This window comes from Coturnix japonica, chromosome 6, assembly GCF_001577835.2.
Source record: "Coturnix japonica isolate 7356 chromosome 6, Coturnix japonica 2.1, whole genome shotgun sequence".
Lineage (NCBI taxonomy): Eukaryota > Metazoa > Chordata > Aves > Galliformes > Phasianidae > Coturnix > Coturnix japonica.
Genome location: NC_029521.1, coordinates 8345777 through 8362528, shown reverse-complemented (window position 1 = coordinate 8362528; position 16752 = coordinate 8345777). Strand labels below are relative to the sequence as shown.

The following is a 16752-nucleotide window of genomic DNA, read 5'->3' as shown; positions in this document are numbered from 1 at the left end:
GTTCATAGAATCAGAGAAGAAGGTCTGAAAGGAATACAGGAAACCATGCAGAATATGTGCATTCCAAACCAGATTTAAATGTTAGTGATCAATTCCAACAATTTTTTTCTTTAAATTCTTTATCTGTGATACAGCTTCTGTGTAAAATCTGTTTTGATATTTCATTCTCTTTGCTGTTAAACAATTATTCTTTTTAGCTAATACAGAGATTTCCTAGCTGTAATTTAAGTGTGCTTTGTTCTTGTCTTCTGCTCACAATGGCCATAGAGAACAGATGACTTGTTTCCTTATATTTTAAAAATATCCATAATTCCTGTGACTTTTCTCATTGCAGCCTCAGCATCCTCCAGCACTTCAGTTTGGGTCTATCCATAATAAAGATGTTGAAAGGTTACTAGAAGTTCTTACAGGCTACAATCTGTTCATTCACTTTGCTTTGATATTTGTTGTTCTGAAGGGGACTAGAAGAAAATTTGAAGCAGTATGGTGTATTTTTAGGACTGCAATGCAGCCAGAACTTTACTTTTTCCAGCATAAGTACAAACATTCACATTTGTGGTAATATTTGCTTTCAAATTTGTTTTTATTCTTAGGTCATTTCGGAAGTTAACAAAATGATTTCATTTTTACTCTTGCACTTTGCTATCTATACATTCTTTTACAATGTTCTCTCCCTTTCATAACCTTGGTTGGGAACATGGAGTTTTCCAGACAGAGATAACTATTCTGGTGAATCATGTTTGATATGTATTTTCATTTAAGACTGAACTGCTGTTATATGTTCCAGAATAATTTCTCTGCCAGTCTTATTGTACTGTCCTTATGCTAATTTAAGAGCATGTTTTCTGATTCTGCTTTGAAGAACAAAATTTGTAGTAGGATTATTATATATAAAAACTATGCCCGAAAATTGATATATGTTACTGCATACTTCCTGGTACAGAAGGAGACTGTTTTGAGCCAACCTAAAATGGTTTTAATCTACTTTTCACTTTTGTATGTTCATATTTATTTATTTCAGATTTCAGTTAAGCTGTTATTTTCCTCTCTGTTCGTTTTAAATGAATCCCTTGTTTTCAGCTCCCTCCCCCCCCAAAATCTTTAATTATCTCATCAGTGCTCCAATAGAGTCTGCATTTGACTGAAATTTGATTGGAAACGAAGCAGACTAGTCTATTAGACCAGTTGTTCTTTAATATTCTTCAATATTTTTTAAATAGAGAAGTAGTTCTGTACAGTTATTACTCTAATCACTCTTATTTTTAACTGAAGATTTTACTAAGGAACTGCAAACAAAGGTGTTTCTACAAGATTATCAGCATTTAAAAATGAATTTACATGAGGCCAACAGAAAATCATTTTTTATGCTAATAGATTAAAATCATAATCCTGACAACAAAAAGGTATCTGCATCCAGTCCTTCGCATGAATATGGGGAGTGAAAATTGTGGTTGTTTTTTTTGTTTGTTTGTTGTTTGTTTTTGGTTGAATTTTTCTGAATTTTAATATATAAGACAGGCTGCCATGATCTCTTGTCTGTGTTAGTTACCCCATCCTGTGAGCACATAGCTCTTGGCTTTCCCACGACTATTCCTGAATTCATGTAAGGCAGGTTCTGCATGACCAATCTGATCTCTTTCTATGATTGAGTGACTCACCTGGATTAGAGGAAGGCTGTTAACTTAGTCTGTCTAGATTTCAGCAAAGCCTTATACTCTGTCTCCAATAGTATTCTCCTGGAGGAGCTGGCAGCCCATAGCTTGGACAGATAAACTCTTTGCTGGGTTAAGAACTGGATGGATGGCTGGGACCAGAGTGGGGTCGTAAATGGAGTCACATCCAGCTGGTAACTGATCATGAGTGGTGTTCACCAGAGAAAACCTTAAAACCTTACTCATCATTCTCACTTCTTCCTGGGCTGGTATTCTTTGGGGACTGAGCCTGAGCTTGACAAGGACCAGTAGGCCAGGGTATTGGTATTTGTGTTGATGAAGAGCTTGTTTAAAGAGCAAGATATTAGTAATGTCCATTTGATGGTTTTATTCTATTCATGAAACTAACTGGTATGTTCTTGAAGCAGTTTTTCTTTTTACAGCAGTCACAAGTGAATTTAGATACTTCACCCATAAGAAAGAAACAACAATGTATTTATTGATATATAATAGTGATTTAACACAATCATAAACAAGATGACAAAACAAGATTAGAGAAGGCAAGGTTCACTTGATCATTTGTTGCACAGAGGGTAGTCACTTGTCCATGACCTTCCATGTAAGTTGTGAAGTTCAGGATGTAACTCCTTGATTTCTAAGATCCTATGTGTGGCTAAATCCACTCCTAGTCATGGACTTCATCGATAGGTTGTATCTAAAGGATAGTATGTGCATGGTCAATTTAAGATTGTCTTACAAGGTTTACAATGATTAGCAAGCTATTAGTCATTTACTAAGGATTGACACTAGCAACAAATCCCTTGACTTCTACATGTAAGAGGGATCTTGCAGCAGGCATAACCTCAAGAGGCATATCCTTTTACCTAGACGATAGCAAAGATCCTGTTGCGCAGCTGATGCAGGGCCTATTGGGCAAGATAATTTAGTCACAGATTTCTTCCAAATTTGACTTCAGCCTGATTCTGACTAGCACTATGGTTAGGTATTGGGATTTGCATTGTGCAAATTTGCTTTTGGCTTTGTGTTACTTTCTTTTCCTCCAGTCCACTTGGTCTTATATATTTATTGTGTCTGTTAGTAGTTTTGGATGCACAAAAGAGTTCTGTATGTTTCCTTTGCTCCAGACTTCTCTAATAATCAAAGAAGGAATGTGTCTAATTATTGGAGATCTGTCTTAGTTATCCACATTTCTCCATGTTGACCTCATCCAGTGTCCCATGTGTTCTTTTTTAATCAGATAGAGGTCAACAGAAAAGAGTATTTTACATAACATAAGGCTGAGGAATTTTTTTTCCCCTTCTGTCAAAGCTTAGCAGAAGATACTAATTATTCCCTGTAGGCTTCACTTAGGCGTTAAGCAGTGATGTTAACAAGGTTTTGCACACACAGATACTTTTCAGATACAAGCTCTCAAAGGAGGAGGAATAAACTGCTGTTTGTGTTGAAGGAGTAAGTGGCCTGATTTGGAAGCAATGGTGATTATCTCACTTTCATTATACAATATTTTATTATTATCTCTTATTACCAGAGGGAAGTAAGGTATGTTTTCCTTCTTCCAAGATGGCCACAACCCACAGATCTCAAGCTCTCTTGCACAACTAGTTTGACCCAGAATTTTTGCTTGTGGGGTTTCCTTTTATTTAGGCAGTTTGTGGTGCACCATACTACTGCAGCAGCTCTGGCTGGAGAGCAACCAGTGTGGGGAAAAAGTGTCTAGATGTTTAAGTTGCAGAGATGTTGAACTTCTGCTCCCACTATCTTATAATGTATTGCTATCTGGCTATGTAATTCCTCAGACTGCTTTTATTTTCTGGCACTTATGGCCACTTATAAAACTATTTTTGATGCTTTAATGAAACTGCTGGTTTAGCTGGTAGATAAAATGTCCTGTATTTTTGCTAGCTGCTGTCTAATTACTGTGAACTCATGATCACTGGAATCCTCTCATAATCACTGTAATCCTCAATATGTTGTTTAGCTACCTATTTTCACTCAAGAGTTTTGCTAACTGACAACCAACTCTTCTTCCAGATGATAAGACTCAAGTAGTCTTTCAAAGGGAGATTTGCCAAATGCATCAACTTGTCTTACAACATGCATTATATGTATGCATTATATGTTGTATATATGTCCAGAGACATCACAAGGTTTTCTTGCAATACAGCAGCTGTTGAATTGTACAAATACAATATAAATAATTTTGTTAAGCTAGAAAAGTAATGTTCTTATATATATTTGATTGTTCTTGATTATCTGAAGTGATTATAGTTATCAAAATTGCTTTCCAGTGGCAATTGTTACTATGTGATTACATTTTTGGCAGCATCCTGTTTTCATTGTGCCATTAGCAGACTAAATCACTGGCTTTCACAAATTTCACTTACTCACAGCCTGATTTCTCAGCGCTTGTTCAATAGAGTACTCTGAAGAATTTCAAATGGTTTGCATTTGGAAAGTTTAACTGTAGTGAAAGTGATCAATAAGACTGATTTTTAAATCTAGAAATTGGCATTTTGTGACTCCTTAACCATGACAGTTATTTTTGTCTAAGAAAGAAGAAGAGTGTCTAAAGGGGTGGGGAAAATAGATGATAACAGACGTTCCATAGGTGGCATTTGGGTGTTGGAAGTTGAGTAAGTGCAAAATAAAGATGCTTGTCTTTGTTAAATCTTTTGCCCATTTCTTTTCTTTTGAAAAGCGTATGAGTATTGCTTTAACTGAAGAATATTTTAGTATTGAAATTCCCTAATGAAGTTTCTAATTTGCTGACAATTCTATAGGGGAGAAAGTGGGAGGAAAAACACTGGAATGAATTTGGAAACTTAGACTGTTTTTAAACAGACATCATTGATTTCAGTGAAAATTTTTTAAAAATGAAGAAAAAAGTATGCCTTGGACTGAGACAATGAGATAGGAAAAGTTTTTACTGATATTAGCTTAGCACAAAAATCTATGAAGGGGAGGATTATCTTGCTTTGAAAGAGAATGTCTCCCAGGATGCAGTGGGACTCCATACAGAACCTTGGAATAATAGAATTGTTTGAGTTGGAACGTACATTTACAGGTCATCTACTCCAACTCCCCTGCAAAGAACAGGAATGTCTACAGATAGATCTAGTGCACAAAGCCCTGTTCAACAAGACCTTGAATATTTCCATAGAGGAGGCATCACTTCTCTGAGCAACCTGTTCCAGTGCCTCATCACTCTTAATGTGTTTAAAAAAAAACAACCAAACAAAAATGTATCCCTTATATCCAATCTAAATCTTCTATAATTTAGTTTGAAACTGTTTCCCCTTGTTCTATTACAATAGACCCTGCTAAAGAATCTGCCCTTCCTTCTTACTGCCCTGCTCTTGATATTGAAAGGCTGCAATCAGGTCTCCCTGGAGTCTTCTTCTTCAGACTGAATAGTGCTAGCGTTCTCTACTTCTCGTAGGGAAGGTATTCCATCCCTTGAATTGTTTTTGTGGCCCTCCTCCGGATGCATTCCAGCAAGTCCACGTCTCTCCTGTACTGAGGACTCTGCCACCCTTGACATGCTGCCCATACTCATCTTAAAAATTGGTATAATATTGCCTTTTTTCCAGTCACCGGGAACTTCACTTTACTGCCAAGACTCTTCAAATACCAGAAAGAGCGGATTGGTGACTCCATCAGGCAGTTCCCTCTGTGCTCTGAATTGCATCTTGTTGGGGGTCTATGGACTTACAGATACTCAGGTTTCCCAGGTGGTCATGAACCTAATCTTTACCTACACTGAGAGGGACATTGCTCCTCTCGACACCACCTTTTGACTCATCTGCTTCAGCAGTCTGTGAAGAGCAGTTGCCAGTGATAACTGAGGCAAAATAGTTATTGAGTACCTCAGCCTTCTTCTTGCCTGTTGTTACCAGTCTGCCTGTATTACTTGCTAGGATTGGATGCACCCTTTTGGACTTGCCTTTTCTGGTTGATGTACTTTCTAGAACCTATTCTTATTTATTATTCTTCTAGCCTGAGTGTGACTAAGAGGAAAGCAAAAAGCTCTGCTTGCAAGTTGTCATCTTTCAATGTAGTTTATTTTAATTCTGTATTTACTTTGTATAAGGAACAAATAAGCCTCATATTAGGTTTATGCAGTGCCTGTATGCTGAAGGGCTGATCACAGCTGCAGCCATGCAATTCTGCATCATACTGTGGAGACCCTATATTGCTTCTCTTAAATAATATTGAAGAATGTGGATGGAGCTTTAAGATCTGCTAGAGGATCAGGGGAAGATACAAAACTCACTTTTGAAATACGCAAATGCACAACTGTATCTTATGTTTGGGCTTAGAGAAATTTACTTCAGAATTCTTAGAGCTTTTTTCTTAAGCAAAAATAGCTTCAATTTTGTATTAAACATAACTACTATGACAAAGTGTAAAAGATTTATTCTCTTTCAGAAGGTGATTACACTTATAAATTTAGAAGGTGAGTTCTCTGAAGGATTATACTTTTAAAAAATTCTGTTCACTTTTTAGGAGTGATATTCTAATAATAAACTAAAAAGGAAATTTATTAGATAGTCTTTGAGCGATTTATCATTTTAGAAGTGAGCTATTGTCCTACGAAAAAAAGTTTGAATGTTTCATTAATACTTTATAAGAATAATCTAGAAGAAAGGAAACATTACTGAAAGGTTATTTTCATGTTAATTAAGCTCTTCAATATAAAAGAACTCTAACACAATTTTAATGTTTTATTCACAGTCCTCAAAACTGTTAGACATTCTATTGATTGTAGCGTGGCTTAGAAGTTGAAGAGAGAATATAATTTATTTTGTCTTAGTCAGCAAAACAGCAAGTTGTATTACTCACCAAAAGCACTAAATGAAAAATGCTCTTTATACATACACATCTTAGAACCGGTGTGTCCTACAAACAGTGTTGCTAATGTGAAGAAAAGCAATAATGTTTTTTGCAAAAACTTATGTTGCAATTTCTCTTGGATTGAGGGGATTTACCATCAAATCTGTTTAATCAAATTGTAATTAATCAATGGAAAATTAGTCATTAGAAACATGATAGAATCATAGAATCATTAAGGTTGGAAAAGGACCACTAGGACCCATCTAGTCCAGTCCCAACCCATCACCACCATGCTTGCTAACCATATCCCTAAGTGCCACATCCATATGATTCTTAAACATCTCCAGGGACAGTGACTTCACCACCAATCTGAGGAGACTGTTCCAATGCAACATGGTTCTTTCTGAGAATGCTTTTTTTCTAATATCTGACCTGAACCTCCCCTGTGGCAACTTGAGACCATCCCCTCTTGTCCTTTTGCTGTTACCTGATATTCATCTCTGTTCAGTGATTGACAGCAGGAAGTATACAGGGACATGACGTACTAATGCAATGTGTATCAGACTTGATGAGCACTTGAAATTCAGTTTCTGTATGAAACATGAAAATACAAGTTTTTAAATGCCAGACCTTAGAGATAGTTTGCTTAGTAAATTATTTGTGAATGTGAAGTACGGTGCTGCTGTGACTGACTTATTTTATTAATCTGTCCCTATCAACTATGTGCTGTGCTATTTCTTGAAACACAGCAAGAGTAAAAAAGGGTGGTTTTTTTTTTTTTGTTTTTGTTTTTGTTTTTGTTTTTTTTTCCCCTGGAGGAAACCAGGGGACATATAAACTGGCATTTCTCTCCATGCTTCATGACATCATGACACTTGGAACTGGGAATGGGGTGGAAGACATCTTTTCCCCTTTATCAAGTAGGACTACCATATTTATTTATCCATGTTAATTATAAAACTATATACTGAACTAATCACACACTGTTGTTCACCACTTCCCTTAAGAAGATTTTAAGGCTTTCCAAAACTAGTAATACTGGGACCTGATGGTCAGGTATACTAGTTGCATGCCATTCTTTTTTTTGTTACCTCTTCCTGATTTTTAGAGTTCCTGCCTTTTAACTTCTGATTTTTATTTTTTTTCCCCCTCCGTATTTTCTTCCCTCTTATTCACTGATCTACTCTTTATTTTTCTGTTCTGAATTGTACTTCTTCTAACATAGGTCACAGTGGATGTACTTAGCACGCTTTCTCAAGAGCATGGGAAAAGCTTGATTGGAATATAGATAGAAAGAATCAAAGACCCTACTGAAAGTAAACTTTCAGATATCCTAAGGCTGACATGGTAATTACAGATAATTGCTTTAATTCTGGTAGAGTTCATTGAGAAGTAGCCAGCCTAGGCTCAGAGTGAATAAGTAGAACAACAGTGTGTGATTAGTTCAGTATATTGTTTTATAATTAACATGAAATAATAACTTGCTTAAAGAAGAAATTTTAAAAAAACCAAAACAATTAGATTAAGATTAAGTTGCTTTTTGGCATTGAAATCTGTGAAATAGGCTCGAAATTAGAAAGTATTGTTAGTCCATTAACAAATGAAGTAGGGATGCTGATACTTTCTTACTACTCTTTTGTCTACCCTGGCTCTGGTAACAGCTTCTTAACACAGGAGTCTTAGAGAACAAGATTCACTGTTTCTTTCTGTTTGAAAAGTGCACCAACCATTGTGCTATATTTTACATTTCATCTTCCTTATTGTAACAGCTGCTGGGCATTAAATTAAGGGGAGTAAATCTTAAGAAAGCACTTAAAAAACAAAACAATAACCAAACGCCACTCAGGCTGTGTTAAAATGAGGAGAATGTTTTCTTTCATCTTGAAAGTGTCTGAACTCGTCTTCTTTAACAAAAACACCAAATAAGAAGATAGAACCAACCAGCCCATCTGCCTCCCTCACCCCACCCAAATAGCTCATGTGACCATTGTTAGCCCAAACTACTAATTCATCAACATTGTGAGCAGCTGAGACAGGTTTTTCTTAATGACAGGAAATACCATGCAAGCTAGTGCAAAGTAAGCAGATTTTCTTTCACATTTTGTGATTAATTTGTGCTCTAAATTTTCTCCATTATGTTTCTCTAAGCTTTACGTTTGAAGTTATAGACAAGGGCAGGGACTGGATAAACAAAAATGTTTTCTCCTTGTCTGTCAGACTTGTGGAATATGGGGACAAATTTTGTATATTCTGATTAATAGAAGATTTTTGATGTAAAGATGTTGCACCAAGGATACTTTAAAGTACTTTGAGTACTTTTTAAAAAAAGTACTTTCTAAGTACTTTGAGGTCAGTGATTTATGTGTCTGTGATTTTTAAATCTTCCATTAAAAAAGAAAAAAAACTCTTCCCACTTAGTCTGTTGTAAGATCCAGTATTCTTCTTGCACAGCAGGCTTTTATATAGCTTGTTTAGCACATGTAGCTGTATTTGCTGAAGCCATAGTCTGTTGAATTTTTACCCAGTTACAAATAAGACCACAGTGTTGGCTCATACTGGAGGAGAAAATGATTAGGAAGTCTACACTGATAGACTCTGCAGCCATTGACAGATTCTGATACTCTGAAGATCAGAGGAAGAATTGACTAGAAACAACTGGAATGAATCCAGACAAAAAAAGACCTCTAAATCTAATGTTACTATTGGTTCTGACTGTCAGGGAGAGATTAGGTATGTAAACTGCAAAGGCATAATTACATACTGATTTTTTGTTGCTGTTGTTGTTCTGTCCCTTATTGAAGCCTCCTAGCTTGAGCTGTTGCTCTAGTGCCAATTCTCCTGATGTTTGGTTTTTTGTTTTTTGTTTTAAACGTACTGACATTGCTAAATAGGAATATATCTGATGTTCCGTAAAGCCCCAGCATGTTCACTTTCACCCTTTAATAATGTAAGTGAATATCATATTTTTGCAGGAAGGAACCTCAAGAAAGATAGAGTCTAGTGCCCTACTCAAAGCAGGACTAACTTTGTTAGATCAGGTTTCTCACATACTGTCTAGCAGTCTTCTGAATATCTGTAAGGATGAAAATGTCATGGCCTCTCTGTGTCCTTGTTGCAGTGCATCATCTGTTTTGTAGTAAACTTTTTTTGCTCAAAATTCTTAATGGCAATTTGCTTTCCAGTAGTGTGTCTTCCCTCACATCTTTTTATTGTGAATCTCTGAGAAGAGTCTGGCTCCGTATTTTCCATAATATTCCTCTTCATAATGAGAATTTTTTACCACAGATCAACTCAGTTTTATTTCTTATGTATATAAGCTTTGTTTCTTATATAGTTAGAAATCAAGGAAATTGCATTTCCTGAGCTTACATAAGAAGTGCTACAATGTTCATTGTTACTTGCTGTGAGTCCAGAAAGACACTGTCTCCTGTTGAGTAATTTCAATTATAATAGTTGGAAGTTAGCACATAAAGAAATGTGGCAATTTAAACTGTGCTTAGCAGACAACAGTCTGTTAAAGTAACAGACGTTGACGATACAGTTCAATATTGATTACATTCTGAAAGTAACTATTTCGAAGTGTTTTAACAAAACATTCTTTCATGGGCTTATAATTATCTTTGTTAGAAAAGAATGTTTGCTTATAACTCTTAAAATGTCTTTTTGTTTTTCCTGAAAAATACTTATTTCAGAAGCTTTTCCTATTTTCTGAATCAAAGTCACCAGCTCAAAAGTTGCACCTCCCTAATTAGTAAAAAGTTCCAATATCATTAATGTTTAAAAAAACCACTGGTTGGTGTTTACAAATTAACAAATGATAGATGGTTAAATATACATGTGATTTTGAGACACAAGTCTTTATAATTCTTCAATAAACTTTTAAAATGTCTATGAGTTTTAGACATTGGTTACATGATATGCCATTTTATGCAGCTATTGAGGTATAATGTGTATTTATGCTTGTGTTTTTGGACTGGTCACAATGTGGAAGTAATGCAGTATCTCTTGAGTGTAAGGAAGAGCAGGAATTTGTGATGTGGCTGTCAATGTTCTCAGTAGGGATATGAATCAATAATAATAATTCAACTGTCTAAACCTTTTCTTCAACAAATCAACTGATTTCTGTGGATTAGTATAGTATATGCAATCTCTACAGCATAAATTAGATCAACTCTACTTTTCTAATTTTATTCAAGTGTATTCAGTGTAGAGCATAAATGCTCATGGTTAATTTTTTTATAAATTTCTAGGGTTTTTGTTTTTTTTTTTGTTTGTTTGTTTAAACTTATCTGGCATTTGTGCTTCTTGAATTTCATTAATCCTATTAAAAATTAAATAGTATTCTGCACTGAAGTGCCATCAGGAAAGATGAACAGAAGTTCTAATCCAAAAAGAATCTTTGTGAAGGCAACTTGTAAATTAGGAATTCTGAAATAAAGAAATCAAGTTCTGTATTTGCAGCTTTTCTTGACAAATGCTGGTGCTTTAAATTATACAGCCATTCTTTCTCTGTATAGATTTTCACAGTACTTACAGCAATTTATAGGTCCAGAGTACAGCTGCTGGAAAATATTTATTCTCAGTTCTGTATTAAATCTATCATATACAAATGCATTAACATTCAGTACAGAGCTCAAGGGCTTATGGCTTTTTCTTTCTTGCTTTGAGTTGCTATCCTATAAATGTTTGCAGGGTATGCAGAAAACAATGGTGAGAAAACCCAGCTGATATGCAAGAATAAAGAGAAACTGTTATCCATGATAACACTCAAAACAAACTGATATTGCACTGTAAGCTGAATAGCCAAACAGATTCTTTCGTTAGCATTTCTGAAAACTGAAATGCTAATAATCTTGTTTTGATGGATCAACATTTCAGTTTCATTTTCTTGAGTGCTGTTCTTCACACACATCAATTGTGCGTTCTTACTCACTTAGCATTCTCTGCAGTGTTTGAATTACATGCTTCTTAAAATAGAATGGAAAAATATGTCATTGAGTTATTTGATTCAGTTTGCTATAATTCTGTGCTTTTTCACAAGGAAAAAATAAATCCGTCTGTTTTGTATTGTTGACAGATATTTATCATAAATATTTTAAAATCGTTAAACTGCAGCTGAAGTTTATCATGTAAGTAGTGGCAAGCACCTTGACTTTATGTTGGGTCTATAATGTATGAGAAAATCTCAATTGAAACAGTTATATGAACTGCATACTTGCTTATGCATGATGATTTCACATCTCTCACACTGGGATATTAAATCCAGGAAAACTGAACTGTGCTCTGTTAGGACCAGGAAAAGCTTGTACCTTGGGGACCTTGAATGGTTGAGTTCAGGACCGCTTTATAGCTAATGTGAAAGTTGGAGTCTGTTTACATATGATAATATGTATAAAAACAAGGCTGAAACAAAACAGGATAAATATGAAACATTCATCAGTTTGTTACCTGTTAAATTGTGTATCAGTGAAACTTCTAGACTTCTGCTATTGGTATTTTTGACTTTAGAAGTTTCTAAGCAGCATAATAGCACTAAGGCAGAGAATAGAACATTGTCTATTTAATAAACATCTCCAAACTCCTCCAAGTTTGAAACGAATGTTTACAGACATAACCTGGCTTTACTGACAAATGACATTTTTCATGTGCCTTTAATTGTACTTGAGCAGTTATGTCCTGTCTTCATGTATGTTCTGGACTTCTGGTTCTTATGCAGTCTCAGTTGATAAGCTTAGCAAATCAATCAGTGCCTGTATACCAGGTCTCTGAAATTCCCTAGAGGTTTTTTCAGTCTTTTCTGAGATAATTAAAAATATGCACAATCATGGTATTCCAGCTGCAAAGCATTTTGAAAAAGACTATTTACCAAAGCATTGTTTGCTCATTTAGTTCCCCTGATGAGTGCATATTAAAATGATCTTGAAGTCTTAATTTCCTTCTGCTCTCAGTGTTAAGGCAATCTATGATTTTCAAGAATTGGATGCCAAACTTAAAAAAATCAGTGAGTTCAGTTTGTCCTGAATTGGCTGAATGGATGGGCTTCTGGAGGTCAAAGAAGTGAATTCTCTTTACATTATATATATTTCAGCTCTATATTCTCTCTTTTTCTTTACTTCTTTAAATCCTTTCTTTGCCTCTCTCTTGCTCCTGAAGATGGGATAAGAGCTGCTGGAGGTTAAGATCTGGTGTTTGACCTGGGTCACTTTTGCTGATGAATGTTTCCTGCTCTAATGTGTTAGATGTTAATGAGATGTGCTCATTAACGACAAATATGACCACAACTGTAACTAGGAGAAAACCTTAGTGAGCTTAGATATTAAGTGGTATCTTTGCGCAGAAAATTGAGAGCTAGACTTAAATAAAAATCCAATTACATTAATTCTAAGAGGGAAAAATTTCTTTGCAACATTTCAAAGGCAACAACTTCATCTAGGAGGCAGTTAAGAGAGTAGGTTGTTAGATACATTCTGAAATAATAGATAGGGAAATGACAACAAGGTGTTGTTCTGTAATCTGTAATGGGGTCAGAAGAAGTTGCGGAAGTATATGAGACAGTGGTGTGCAGCAGTTGCATTTTGATAGAAGGAAGTCATCTTAATAAACTATTCCTCCTTACCTGAACAGCAAATTCTGGGGAAAAAACCAACACCACTAACAAGAACTGTAAGCTAAACAAACCTCCTTGGTATGTTAATCAGACATGATCAAATCTTGGTACTCTTTTTTGCTTTTTTGTTTCTGTGATATTATGCACCAGTTTGTGTATGATTGATGGTAAATGGGTGTACATACTGAGAGAAAGTTGCAAGGTATCATTTCCTGTGGGAACCTGTCTCCTGTAAATCAGGGTTCTTTGAAGACAGAACAGTCTTTGTGAAGCAGAGTATATTAAATTCTTAGTTCTTAAAACCATGATTTGAAGTCAGCTTAACTAGCAAAAGTTATTAAGTTATTGAGAATGCACAGATGTATGTTTCTTTTGATTCACTGCACTTCAGTACTTATGGGCATATCTTTTCCGTGTTTAACTTGCTCTTCTTGTGTTACTGATCTGAACTGATGCCCTATATTACTAATGATTCTATACCATGATTCTAAAACTTGATACAATTGTGTGGGAAATAAAACCCACTGTGTTTTAAAATCAGTAATATGCAGAACACTTAAGGCATTCCCAGACAGCTGAAGAACAAGTTTGAAAACAAATGCTTATCTTTATTCATCTTAATATGTAATTTGGTGATGGAATTACTCTACATGGTTGCTCTGCTTATGTAGAGAACCTTGCTGATAGGCAGCTTTCTTGAAAATCAGATCTCATTAATGTACAGCAAGTTTTTACCAAGTGTTTGACTACCAAATCCCAAATTGTCAGTGTGCTTTATTAGCAGTTGTAAAAACACAGGCTTAGAAATTCTGAAAGAAATGAATGTGTATCTGCTTCTTTTGATAGATACCAAAGGCCATCAGGATGCCTGGGATTAGTGCCACTTGTCTTCCACTTGTCTTGTGAGGAGAGAATGAGAGATCTGGTCTTGTTTAGTCTGAACAAAAAAATTGAGGGGAACCTGACAGCAGTTTTCCAGTAGCTACAAGAGGAGCCTGAATAATCCCGTGTTACTATGAAAGTTAATCTTACGTTGGTTTGGTAGAAGAGGCAGTGGTTATTCTACAGCTTCTAAAATGTTTCCTTCACAAAGGATCCTCTGTGTGTGTCTATATAAATAATACATGCCTACAGGTATATGTTTATAGTTTTGATTTGTCTTTGTAATCACTTTCTCATGTAAGGAAGTGATCTTTGTTATCGCTGTGTTGTTTTATTAACCTAGTTAGGAGAGACTCTGGCCTTTACTCTTGGCAAACACAGGAGCTTCCCATTTCTGCTTTGGAGCTGTGGATGCCTTTTAGGTGAGGCTCACACTGTCTCCCCTGACCACTCAAGACGTTGTTCTCATGACAGATCTTTGTCCAGTTATTAATTAAATTGTAATAAATTTCTGGCTAATGTTCAAATCTGAGAGGAAAGCTTTCATATGTTAGCTCTTATTTTTCCTATGAGCCTTTAAGGTCCATTTCACTTCCATTTGCATATATTCAGTGCCATTCTTGAACCATTTATTTAAGGATTTGTGTGAGGATTTGTAGATAATGGATTTAGGGTCAAGCTGACCACTAAAACTGCCTTAAAGAGCACACAGGCAATTAGAAATCAGTGCACATACTTCTGTACTGCAGTTTTATGAAAAGTAAAATGCATGTTTTTTTTGTCTGAGTTCTTAGCATTTCTGCATTTTTCTTTGAGTGAACTGTGTTATAAGGAGGTAGTAATGTATGCTAAGTTGTCTTGTGGAGCTTTTAGTGTTTGCCTGGGTGTTTTTTGTCACTACATGTGCATTCTAATTGTCACAAAATATGTGCTGTAGTCTTTTAACATCAGTGCTTAAATGTACATTTGAACCTTAAATGTCTACCATAAAGTGTTTTTTTTTTCCTTTTTCTTTCCAGAAAATGGAAAGATGAGAAAGTGATTTAAGACAAGAGCCAATATAAGCTAGTTTTTATAATTCTTTTACTATTTTTAATGGAAGAATTTTTCTTTGTTTACTTCTGTTACCACCCTCAGTTTATTTCCTGTATCACAGCGGTCACTGAGTTACTCTATCTCCTAACTTAAAACCAAATGCTTAGAATATCTATCTATCCATTTATTTATTTATTTATTTATTTATTTATTTCTCTTTTGCGTAATATTGAACATTTTGTTGAAAGTTTCACTACTAAGAGTGTAGCAAAGTCAAACATGCTGTCTGGCAAAGGAGTAATTAAGGGAACAGTTAAGAAAGGGAAGTGACAAAATCGAATAAAAGGGGCAAATGGAAGGAGTGAAGTTTGCAGCATTTCTTACTATGTTTTTATAGAATTAAGTATGATGATAAGACTCATAAAATTCTAAGAGTGTCTACAGAACATCAATGTATTTTTGGGTACTAGATGTGAGCATGACAACTTTACCTACTTTTTCCTTTGTTCTTTGCATCTATTATGAAGACTTGTGAGGCTTTGTTTTTATGAAAATGGCCAGATTTTTGTGGCTGGCTTATCAATTTTGATTTTCTAAGGACATATTCCTGGTTAGGAAGTATTTTTTTTGATTGGGAAAAGTCCTTTGGAAGGACTTTTGAGTTCAATTATCTGCATAAGATGGAACACAGAAAGAAATGCTTAGGTATAGAAGCCAGAGAGACTAAACTGTTGTGTAGCTAATGTATCTCCTGGTCTGTAGCTCCTTTGTGTCATAATAGACATGCTTTCCCTACCTTCCATGCTTCCCAGTTCCCTGAAGTTCAGAATTCTCATCTCTAGCTGCTGTCCTTACTACAGAGTGCTTGGGACATAGGCTGGCATGGCAGGGATGCAATCACAAGAAAAGTGTTTAGATGCAGCAATCAAAGACTTCTTTATTAACCCTATCTACATCTCTGTCCTTCTCTATTGCTTATTAAGATAGGCATGTTGGAGAGGAGAGAGAGCTGATTTCCAGTCCAATCTTTTCACAGGAAATATCTTTTTAGGAAAGCAAAATGTGAATATTTCATAGTGCTAGTTATAAAATACCATTTTTAAAATGTGATTGTTTTACACAGATCTTGTTCATTCCTTGTGAGGTAAAGAAGGCTGCATCATGAGTACAATTGAAGATGTAGTCATTTTCCTAAATGTTTGATAAGTGTAACTCATGTCCTTAAACAGACTGCAGGTAGAAAAATGAATAACAACAACAATACCCCCAAACAACATAATTTGTGCATTAATTGTTAGATTTGAAGTGCTTTTGGCAATATATGTCATGTTTTTTTGCTGACAGGATTTGAAATCTAGTGATCAGCGAGATGAAATTGCTGCAGCACGTGCAACACTGAAAGAAAATTCCTCTCTTCTTCATTCAATATGTTCAGCTTGTTTGGAACATTCAGATGTTGCATCCCTTACAGCCAGCAAGGATTCAATTTGTAATGAAATACAAAATGCGCTCAATGTAATTTCTAATGCTTCCCAAGGAGTTGGGAATAAAAAGGGACAACCTGCAACTTACAGAGCTACTCTAGGAAGTGCACTTGATGAGCTTGAGGTAGGTACACCCTTAAACTTTTCATTTTGCAACGTATTTGGAAAAATGTTTTATTTCAGTTTGCATCTATGGCTGTTAAGTGAAAGACCAACGCTCTGCTTAGTGTTAGTCTAA

At 35.4% G+C, this 16752-nt stretch overlaps 1 protein-coding gene across 3 annotated transcripts in view; it reads left to right on the top strand.

Annotated features, from left to right (window-relative positions):
* CTNNA3 (catenin alpha 3) overlaps positions 1-16752 on the top strand; it is a 394612-nt gene that overhangs the window by 68656 nt on the left and 309204 nt on the right. For all 3 annotated transcript variants that reach the window (XM_015866262.2, XM_032445274.1, XM_032445275.1), the window contains one exon: positions 16375-16638. In XM_015866262.2, the coding sequence (XP_015721748.1) occupies positions 16375-16638 (264 nt within the window). The remainder of the gene's footprint in view (positions 1-16374; positions 16639-16752) is intronic.